Source organism: Bombina bombina, chromosome 6 (assembly GCF_027579735.1).
Source record: "Bombina bombina isolate aBomBom1 chromosome 6, aBomBom1.pri, whole genome shotgun sequence".
In the NCBI taxonomy this organism is placed as follows: domain Eukaryota; kingdom Metazoa; phylum Chordata; class Amphibia; order Anura; family Bombinatoridae; genus Bombina; species Bombina bombina.
This window is the reverse complement of record NC_069504.1, coordinates 714383630-714394453: the sequence shown is the minus strand read 5'-3', so window position 1 is coordinate 714394453 and position 10824 is coordinate 714383630. Positions and strand designations below refer to the sequence as shown.

The window sequence follows — 10824 nt, the reverse complement described above, 5'->3', positions numbered from 1 at the left end:
TAATTAATAAGTGTAAATAAGTGTTTTATTACTAGTTGTAAGTATTGTCACAAAAGTTCTATGATATAAAGGTATCTGCGTCACGATTGAGATTGCAGATGAAATTCTCTAAAGCAATGAAATCACTACCAGAAGACAGAATTTAAAAAACATATCTACAGCGAAAGTGCAATATAAATGATCCCTTTAGACAGTATTGAACAGTAATAAAATGTATGTGTGTATTGAGACTGAGGGGGATATATATCCAAGGTCTGGTGGACCTGATCCGACAGGTCCGCCAGACCTCGCTGAATGTGAATAGCAATACGCTTTCCGTATTCAGTATTGCACCAGCAGCTCTTGTGAGCTGCTGGTGCAACGCCGCCCCCTGCAGATTCGTGGCCAATCGGCCGCCCGCAGGGGGGGTGTCAATCAACCCAATCGTACTCGATCCGGTTGAATTGCAGCGATGTCTGTCTGCCTGCTCAGAGCAGGCGGACAGGTTATGGAGCAGCGCCCCTCAACCTCTTTTGGTACATTACAATAGTGAAACTTGTACATAAATAATATTATGAGCTGGGGGATTGCGAGTATATTGCACGTGTATAAAATTTGTTATATAAATGTATTATACTGTAAAATACTATGGCCTAGATTACGAGTTTTGCAGTATCTGAAAAAGCAGCGTTAACAGGTGCTAACGCTGCTTTTTTCCTACTGCTGGTATTACGAGTCTTGAAGGTTTAGGGTCACCGCACACTTTTTTGGCCTTACCGCAAAACGACTTACATAAACTTCGTAAAGTCTTTTTTCTATGGGACTTTTCATACCGCTGGTATTACAAGTCTGTCCTGGGAGGCCAAAAAGTGAGCGGTACACCCTAAAACTTCAAGATTTCTACAGCATTTGAAAGTCAGTATTTATGAGTTTTATGTACAACGCGGTAACATAAAACTCGTAACTAAAGTGCTACAAAGTACACTAAACACCCATAAACTACCTATTAACCCCCAAACCGAGGCCCTCCCGCATCGCAAACACTAAAATAAAATTTTTAACCCCTAATCTGCCTCTCCTGACAGCGCCACCACTATAATAAACATATTAACCCCTAAACCGCCGCACTCACGTCTAGCAAACACTAGTTAAATATTATTAACCCATAATCTGCCTCTCCGGACATCGCCGCCACCTACATTATACTTATTAACCCCTAATCTGCCGCTCCGGACACCGCCGCCACCTACATTATATTTATTAATCCCTAATCTGCCGTCCCCAATGTTGCCGCAACCTACCTACGCTTATTTACCCCTAATCTGCCACCCCTAACATCGCCGACACTATAATAAACATATTAACCCCTAAACCGCCGCACTCCCACCTTGCAAACATTAGTTTATTATTATTAACCCCTAATCTGCCATCCCTAACATCGCCGCCACCTACCTACATTTATTAACCCCTAATCTGCCGCCCCCAACGTCACTGCCACTGTATTACATTTATTCTCCCCTAAACCTAAGTCTAACCCTAACACCCCCTCCATCTACCGGTAAGTCGATCTTCAGCTGAGGGTTAGTGTTAGGTTTTATTTTGGGTGGGTTTTATTTTTAGGTTAGGGTTTGGGCTGCAAAAAGGCTAACTGCACTTTTAAGGGCAATGCCCATCCAAATGCCCTTTTCAGGGCAATGGGGAGCTTAGTTTTTTTTAGTTAGTATTTTATTTGGGGGGTTGGTTGTGTGGGTGGTGGGTTTTACTGTTGGGGGGGTTGTTTTTTTTTTTTTACAGGTAAAAGGGCTGATTACTTTGGGGCAATGCCCCGCAAAAGGCACTTTTAAGGGCTATTGATAGTTTAGGCTAGGGGTTTTTTTTTATTTTGGGGGGGCATTTTTTTATTTTGATAGGGCTCTTAGATTAGGTGTAATTAGTTTAAATATCTGTAATTTGTTTTGTTTTTTTCTATAATTTAGTGGGGGTTTTTTGTACTTTAGATAATTTAATTTATTTAATAGTATTTAATTTAGTTAATTTATTTAATTATAGTGTAGTGTTAGGTGTTAGTGTAACTTAGGTTATGTTTTATTTTACAGGTACTTTTGTATTTATTTTAGCTAGGTAGTTATCAAATAGTTAATAACTATTTAATAAATATTCTACCTAGTTAAAATAAATACAAACTTGCCTGTAAAATAAAAATAAACCCTAAGCTAGCTACAATGTAACTATTAGTTATATTGTAGCTAGCTTAGGGTTTATTTTATAGGTAAGTATTTAGTTTTAAATAGGAATTATTTAGTTAATGATAGAAATATTTTTTTAGATTTATTTTAATTATATTTAAGTTAGGGGTGTTAGGGTTAGATTTAGGTTTAGGGGTTAATAAATTTAATATAGTGGTGACGACATTGGGGGCGGCAGATTAGGGGTTAATAAATATATGTATTTAAAGTAAGTTTGTTATATAATAAACTTTTAACTTTTGGCGTGTTCTTTTCTTTTTAAGAACAAGTTTTTGTGCATAGGATATTAATAGGATATTAATAAGAAAACAGTAGCCGCGGCTTTTTCGTCTTACAATAGTGTGTTTTTTAAACTTTGCACAATGTAGAACATGTTTTTAAAAATATACAGCTTTTTTAATTTTGGATTTTTATAGCCAGTACAAGTTTTCACTGTACAGAATGAGTTTAGTCCTAGTATTACATTGTACGAAACGCGTTACATATTAATAACACATTTATTCACTGCGTCTGCAATATTAGAAGTAAACCCTTCATTACACTGTGAGTTTACTTTGGTTTATTCTAATACTGCAATTGCACTATACCAAACATGTTCTATTTTAATAACACATTTGGTACACTGTGATTGTAAAAAACGTGTTATTAATATATAGCATGTTCAGTGCTGTGGGATTGTGATAATAGAACTAAAAATAATGGCGAATGAAAGATCTAAAAAAATAGAGATGCAAAATGAATCCAAACACTGGAAATCACTCGGAATGGTTGATTTTATTTCACAGTCCTTTTTTCACAGTGTTTAATGACAGAAGTGGTCACCCTTCCCTGAACTCCAACAGTTGATGTTCTTTCTAAGCCATTGTCACATGTAGGGCAAGATAGCTTAATATTACAAAGCTAGATGCTGATACAGAGAACTTGGTATTTCTAGGGCTGAACACAAAGCTTAATACTTCTACTGCTGGACAATGAAATTAAGTGATGGACACTTCTCAAGTGGACATAAGGTGCTTAACTTAGGTCTGGCCATTGACATTCAAAGCTGGTTCCTCTATAGGTAGGAACTTACATAAAGCCATTTATATGTTTGGAAATTATACAGAGATAGAGACATACATTTTTAGAACAGCACATGGAACCTCAAGGCTCATAAACAGAAAATACTGATGCAATATCTCTCAACACAACAGAGTTTGCCAGCTATAAAGTAGATATGGAGAGTGGTGTTCTGTATGTTTTAGACAAGTAGAGCCTGAAACATCAGGCAGAGTTTTAGGTCTGGCAGCTGTACACAAACATACTGTGACACATGGAATGAAAACAAATGGCATATACAACATGAAATACAAGTTAAGTAGATTGGTCCTTCAATATTTATAGCTTTGATAGAAATTATGGCAAATTTATAACAGGAAATTTTCAGCCAAGAGACTTCTTTGTGATACAGAGTTAGTGACACAGAGTCCATTTCTGCTAAATTATATCCAAGGCAACAGACATCATCAATCTTTTTGTTACTTCCTGAGTCCTAAATAATCAAGTAGGCAATGTGACCCTTATGTAGAGTCTAGAAAAGTTACACACACTGAAGAAAACAGAGTGGGATAAGACATTAAAACAATCCCACATGTACATTACTTGATGATCACAAGTTGTTATTTTTTTCCATGTGTAATATAAAGGCAGCAGCGAATTCTTAAAGCGCTGCTCTCTGTCTCCTGGAGACTTGATACATCACAGTAACTCCATTTTGTCTCCAGTCATTCACAAGATTTCTCCTTCTTCAATACATAAAAGTGTAATATCAGAGATGCGTGCTGTCCTTGCTGTCGTATCCATGGTAATCTGAGCGTGTGGCACTTGATTTGCGAGTATTGGAGGAAACTGAACTTAAGGGATCTGGACGGATGAGATATCTATAGAAGAAAAAGAACAAAATCACTGAAAATGTAATATACCTTATTGTTTCCACAGATCGTTCCTTTTTTTCTATTGGTTATTCATTTTATTCATCCTTACTTATACCCCTGATTTGTAGTTACGCTCTCCAAAAACTGAAAGGGACATGAAAGTTGATCACAATTCTTTAGAAAAACTTGGGGATTTTTGAAGCTAAATTATTTGATAGGTTTTTCTAAAGGATTGTGATAGACCCCTTTCATCAAAAAATTTATGAATTTTAAATTTAAATACAAGATTTGTTGTAAATAAACATCCATTAGCAAATTTGCTTCTGTAAAAAGCTATCACAATTTCCCTCTGCACAGGAGCACATACAGTATGTTCTTATTCCTGCATTCAGTGATTGATCCAGGGTGGTGAGAGATGGCAATTGGCAATTTCTCCCCCCCCCCCCCCCAATAGCCAGAGCAAGAGTGGAGCCAAGTGATATACAGGGTTGTAAAAGAAGCACAGATGAGTAGTAGAAAGGACAATTTATTTTTCACTTACACACGTCACTCTGGCTGAAATGGCCTGGACAAGACTGTACTTCGGTCACATTAAAACCTGAGGTAAATTATTGATTTGTCACAGTAAACATCTTAAAGTTTTAGAACACTGTTCACAAATAGCAAATCTGTTTGCATTTTATATTTATCTTGAGGGCAGATAAAATGTGTAAATATTATTACATGTAAAATTTCTTACAGTACAACTAAATTATGTCATTCTAAGCTTTACATGTCATTCATTATTACTTGCTTAGTCAGCAATTAAAACACTGAATTTAACATATAGCGTATTGTTGCCCCCTGCAGCAGTCAATGGCTTTATCTGACAAAATATAATTATTCTTGATAATTATTGCTAATATTGTTCTCTTCTATTTTAAGCTTAAGTCATATTTGGATCTTGAAATATTATTTTTTATAACTTGTTCAATTGTGTCCAATATTTTACAGATACATCTATTTCCTCAGCAATTTCAAGGTAAGCAAAAAAAAAAGGAAAGCAAAATGGCTGCCAGCAGCACATGGCAAACAAAGCAGGAAAAAAACCTTGACAGTACCCTCCCCTTAATGACCCCTCCCCCGTGGGAGGACAAAAGCCTTATTGGGGAAATGGTCATGGAAGGCACGGAGGAGGGTGGGAGCATGAACATCAGAGGAGAGAACCAATGAATGGCCCTCAGGACCGTAGCCCCTCCAGTGAATCAAATACTATACGCGGCCCCTGGACATACAAGAGTCAATAATGCTGCTGACCTCATATTCTTCATGGTTGTCAACAAAGATAGGACGGGGAGGCGGCAACACAGTGGTAAAGCGATTACAAACCAATGGTTTCATGAGGGAGACATGAAAAACATTGGAGATGTGCATTGCCGGAGGAAGGTCAAGAGCGTAAGCCACAGGATTGACCCGTCAGAGTATTTGAAAAGGACCAACATAACGAGGAGCCAGTTTATTGGAAGGCACATGAAGGTTCAAGTTTCGAGAGGACAGCCAAACCCTCTCACCAACCTGGTAGGAAGGTGCGGGCAGATGCCTATGATCAGCCTGGAACTTTTGGCGCTGCATAGAATGATGAAGGCAATTCTGAATCTGCACCCACGTGGAACGGAGTTGCCGGAAATGCTCCTCCAAAGCCAGAATAGCCTGAGACATGAATGAATCAGGCAACAAGGATGGATGAAACCCATAATTTGCCATAAACGGGGATAACTGGGAGGAAGCATTAATAGCACTATTACGAGCAAACTCTGCCCAAGGTAACAGTTCAGACCAATTAGTGTGGTGATCTGAGATATAGCAATGGTGGAACTGTTCCAGAGCTTGATTAGACCGTTCCTCAGTCCCATTGGATAAAGGGTGATATGCCATGGAGAAGGAAAGCTGGATCCCCATTTAAGCACAAAAGGAACGCCAAAATCTGGAGACAAACTGGCTAACCCATTTAACCTATGTAAATGGAAGACCTCCCGGGCAAAAATTTAAGCAAGCTCCTGAGCAGTACGCAGCTTCTTCAAGGGAATGCAATGTGACATTTTAGAAAAACAGTCAACCACAATTAGGATAACAGTATTGCCATTGGAAACAGGGAGCTCGACAATGAATTCCATGGAAAGGTGTGTCCAAGGATGCTCACCATTAGCAATACGTTGAAGAAGACCCACAGGAAGACGTTGAGGGGTCTTATTCTGTGCACAAACTGAGCAGGAGGCAACATACACAGCAACATTAGATCGAAGACCTGGCCACCAGAATTGTCAAGTGGCAGACCAAATAATTTGGTTCTTGCCTGAGTGACCTGCGGACTTAGGATAGTGGTAACTGTGCAAAAGTTTACTTCAAAGATTCTCAGGATTAAAGCCCTTACCACTAGGTTTCTCAGGAGGTGCATTGGTTTGTGCAGCCTAGATGTCCTCCCCCAAGGGAGAAGTCAAATTAGTATGTATGGTAGCCAAAATATGATCAGGAGGTATAACTGGAGTAGGTACAGACTCCTCCTTGGAAAGAGGTGAAAATTGTCAAGAGAGGTCATCAGCCCTAACATTCTTACTACCAGGCAGGTAGGAGACCACATAATTAAACCGAGACAAAAATAGCGCCCATCTGGCCTGTCTGGGAGACAAATGTTTTGCTTTGGATAAATAAGTTAAATTCTTGTGGTCAGTAAGAATGAGCACTGGTACGCTAGTACCCTCGAGAAGATGCCTCCATTCCTTGAGTGCCAAAATTTTGTCCAGTAATTCCCTGTTGCCAATTTCATAATTGCACTCCACTGGAGACAATTTCTTAGAGAAGAAACTGCACGGATGCAAGGAACCATTAGGCGTAGGACGTTGAGACAAGAGAGCACCTACTCCAGTCTCAGACGCATTGACCTCAAGAATGAAAGGCAGGACAGGGTTAAGATGAGCCAGTACTGGAGCAGCAGCAAAGGCAGTCCTAAGATTATGAAAGGGCTTAATGGCAGTAGGTGACCAATGGAGTGGATCATTCTCTTTACGGGTCATGTTTGTGATAGGTTTGACCAAGGAAGAAAAGTTTTTAATAAACTTTCTATAGTAATTGGCGAATCCCAAAAAACATTGAATAGGGTGAAGACCAACTGGGCGAGGCCACTGCAGAACTGCAGACAACTTGTCAGGATCCATGGAGAAACCCTGCAAAAGAGATCACATAACCTAGAAAGGTTACTTGAGTCTGATGGAACTCACATTTCTCGAGTTTACAAAACAGGCCGTTCTCACGTAGTCTCTGAAGTACCCGTGTGACATCAGAATGATGTGCCTCAAGTGTGGGTGAGTGTATGAGGATGTTGTCTAAGTACACCACAACACTCTGTTGCAACATATCTTGTAGGACATAAATAATAAATTCCTAAAAAACAGCAGGAGCATTACATAGGCCAAAGGGCATAACAAGATATTCATAATGCCCGCTCCTGGTGTTAAATACTGTTTTCCATTCGTTGCCCTCCTTAATCGAGATTGTACGCTCCTCTCAAATCAAGTTTAGAAAAGACCGTAGCTCCCTTGAGGTGGTCAAAGAGTTCCGTAATGAGTAGGGTAAGCATTCTTAATGGTAAGATGATTAAGACCCTTATAATCGATGCCTGGGCATCTATTTATCAAGCCGTCAACTTACTTGCATTCAACGGCACCAATATGTTCGCCTAATATCACCTAACATCGCTGCCGCAGACCTGAATACGATCTCCAAAATTATCAAAAAAGCTATCAAAAAGCCACGCACCAAATACGGTGCGATGAGCACCGGACTGTTGTTAACTAACAGTCATCGATCTCGCTGCGCTTCGGCTTTTTCACAGCTTTATTGGTACCCTGTCACTAAACACTCACACTATACTGTGTTACCCTATACCGCCGCTCCCGGAGCCCACCGCAACTCTAATAAATGTATTAACCCCTAAACCGCCTCTCACGGACCCCGCCGCAAATAAATAAAGTGTTTAACCCCTAAACCGCCGCTCACGGACGGCGCCGCAACTAAATAAAGTGTTTAACTCCTAAACCGCCACTCCCGGAGCCCACCGCCACCTACATTATACTTATTAACCCCTAATCTGCCCCCTACATTATATTTATTAACCCCTAATCTGCCCCCCTACACCGCCGCCACCTAACTACATTTATTAACCCCTAATCTGCCACCCCCAACGTCGCCGCCACTATATTAAATTTATTAACCCCTAAACCTAAGTCTAACCCTAACACCCCCTAACAAATATAATTTAAATAAATCTAAATAAATATTCATATCATTAAATAAATTATTCCTATTTAAAACTAAATACTTACCTGTAAAATAAACCCTAAGATAGCTACAATATAACTAATAGTTACATTGTAGCTAGCTTATAGTTTATTTTTATTTTACAGGCAAGTTTGTATTTATTTTAACTAGGTAGAATAGTTATTAAATAGTTATTCACTATTTAATAACTTCCTAGTTAAAATAAATACAAATATACCTGTAAAATAAAACCTAACCTAAGTTACAATTACACCTAACACTACACTATAATTAAATTAATTCCCTAAACTAAATACAATTAAATACAATTAAATAAAATTATCTAAAGTACAAAAAAAACCCCACTACATAACAGAAAATAATAAACACATTACAAGATTTTTAAACTAATTACACCTAATCTAATCCCCCTAACAAAATAAAAAAGCCCCCGCAAAATAAAAAAGCCCTAACCTACACTAAATTACAAATAGCCCTTAAAAGGGCCTTTTGCGGGACATTGCCCCAAAGTATTCAGCTCTTTTACCTGTAAAAAAAAAATTCAACCCGCCCCAACATTAAAACCCACCACCCACACAACTAACCCTACTCTAAAACCCACCCAATGCCCACTTAAAAAAACCTACCACTAACCCCTTGAAGATCACCCTACCGTGAGAAGTCTTCACCCAACCCGGCCGAAGTCCTCAACAAAGTCGGCAGAAGTGGTCCTCCAGACTGGCAGAAGTGGTCCTCCAGACGGGCAGAAGTCTTCATCCAGACGGCATCTTCTATCTTCATCCAGATGGCATCTTCTATCTTCATCCATCCGGCGCAGAGCGGCTCCATCTTCAAGACATCCGACGCGGAGCATCCTCTTCATCCGACGTCTTCTTGAACAATGACGGTTCCTTTAAGTGACGTCATCCAAGATGGCGTCCCTTCAATTCCGATTGGCTGATAGAATTCTATCAGCCAATTGGAATTAAGGTAGGAAAAATCCTATTGGCTGATGCAATCAGCCAATAGGATTGAAGTTCAATCCTATTGGCTGATCCAATCAGCCAATATAATTGAGCTTGCATTCTATTGGCTGTTGCAATCAGCCAATAGAATGTGAGCTCAATCCTATTGGCTGATTGCATCAGCCAATAGGATTTTTCCTACCTTAATTCTGATTGGCTGATAGAATTCTATCAGCCAATCAGAATTGAAGGGATGACATCTTGGTTGACGTCACTTAAAGGAACCATCATTGTTCAAGAAGACGTCGGATGAAGAGGATGCTCCGCGTTGAATGTCTTAAAGATGGACCCGCTCCACACCGGATGGATGAACATAGAAGATGCCGTCTGGATGAAGACTTCTGCCCGTCTGGAGGACCACTTCTGCCGGATTCGTTGAGGACTTCGGCCCAGTTGGGTGAAGTCTTCTCGCGGTAGGGTGATCTTCAAGGAGTTAGTGTTTTTTTAAGGGGGGATTGGGTGGGTTTTAGAGTAGGGTTTGTTGCGTGGGTGGTGGGTTTTAATTTTGGGGGGGTTGTAATTTTTTTTTTACAGGTAAAAGAGCTGATTACTTTGGGGCAATGCCCAGCAAAAGGCCCTTTTAAGGGCTATTTGTAATTTAGTGTAGGGTAGGGCTTTTTTTTTTTTGTTTTGTTTTTTTATTTTGTTAGGGGGATTAGATTAGGTGTAATTCGTTTAAAAATCCTGTAATTTGTTTATTATTTTCTGTCATTTAGTGGTTTTTGTTCTTTAGATAATTGTATTTAATTGTATTTAATTGTATTTAGTTTAGGGAATTAATTTAATTATAGTGTAGTGTTAGGTGTAATTGTAACTTAGATTAGGTTTTATTTTACAGGTATATTTGTATTTATTTTAACTAAGAAGTTATTAAATAGTTAATAACTATTTAATAACTATTGTACCTAGTTAAAATAAATACAAACTTGCCTGTAAAATAAAAATAAACCCTAAGATAGATACAATGTAACTATACTGGGGGGTAGTTATCAACGTGTCTACTTTTCCTGCCTTCGCCGGCCCAATACGCCCGCCTAAGCTCGCCTCACATTGCCGCCGCGGACCTGCAAAAATTTGCCTAAGTTATCAATAAAGCTGACAAAAAGCCACGCACCAAGTACGGGCGATGAGCAGCGGACTGTGAGAGTTATCACTCATCCGATCTCGCTGCTCTTCGGCTTTTTTACAGCTTTCTTGCTAGCCTGTCACTAAGCACCCACACTAAACTACACTGTTCTACCCCCTATACCGGTGCCCCCGTAGCCCCCTGCAACTAAATAAAGTTAGTAACCCCTAAACCGCCGCTCCTAGACCCCGCCGCAACTCTTATAAATGTATTAACCCCTAAACTGCCACTCCCGGACACCG

General features: G+C 39.4%; 1 protein-coding gene across 1 annotated transcript in view; it reads right to left on the bottom strand.

Moving 5' to 3' along the window:
* Positions 1-4032: 4032 nt before the first annotated feature.
* Positions 4033-10824, bottom strand: part of LOC128663525 (potassium channel subfamily T member 2-like) — a 772127-nt gene continuing 765335 nt past the window's right edge. The window contains exon 29 of the mRNA XM_053717898.1: positions 4033-4144. Coding sequence (XP_053573873.1) covers positions 4033-4144 — 112 coding nt within the window. The remainder of the gene's footprint in view (positions 4145-10824) is intronic.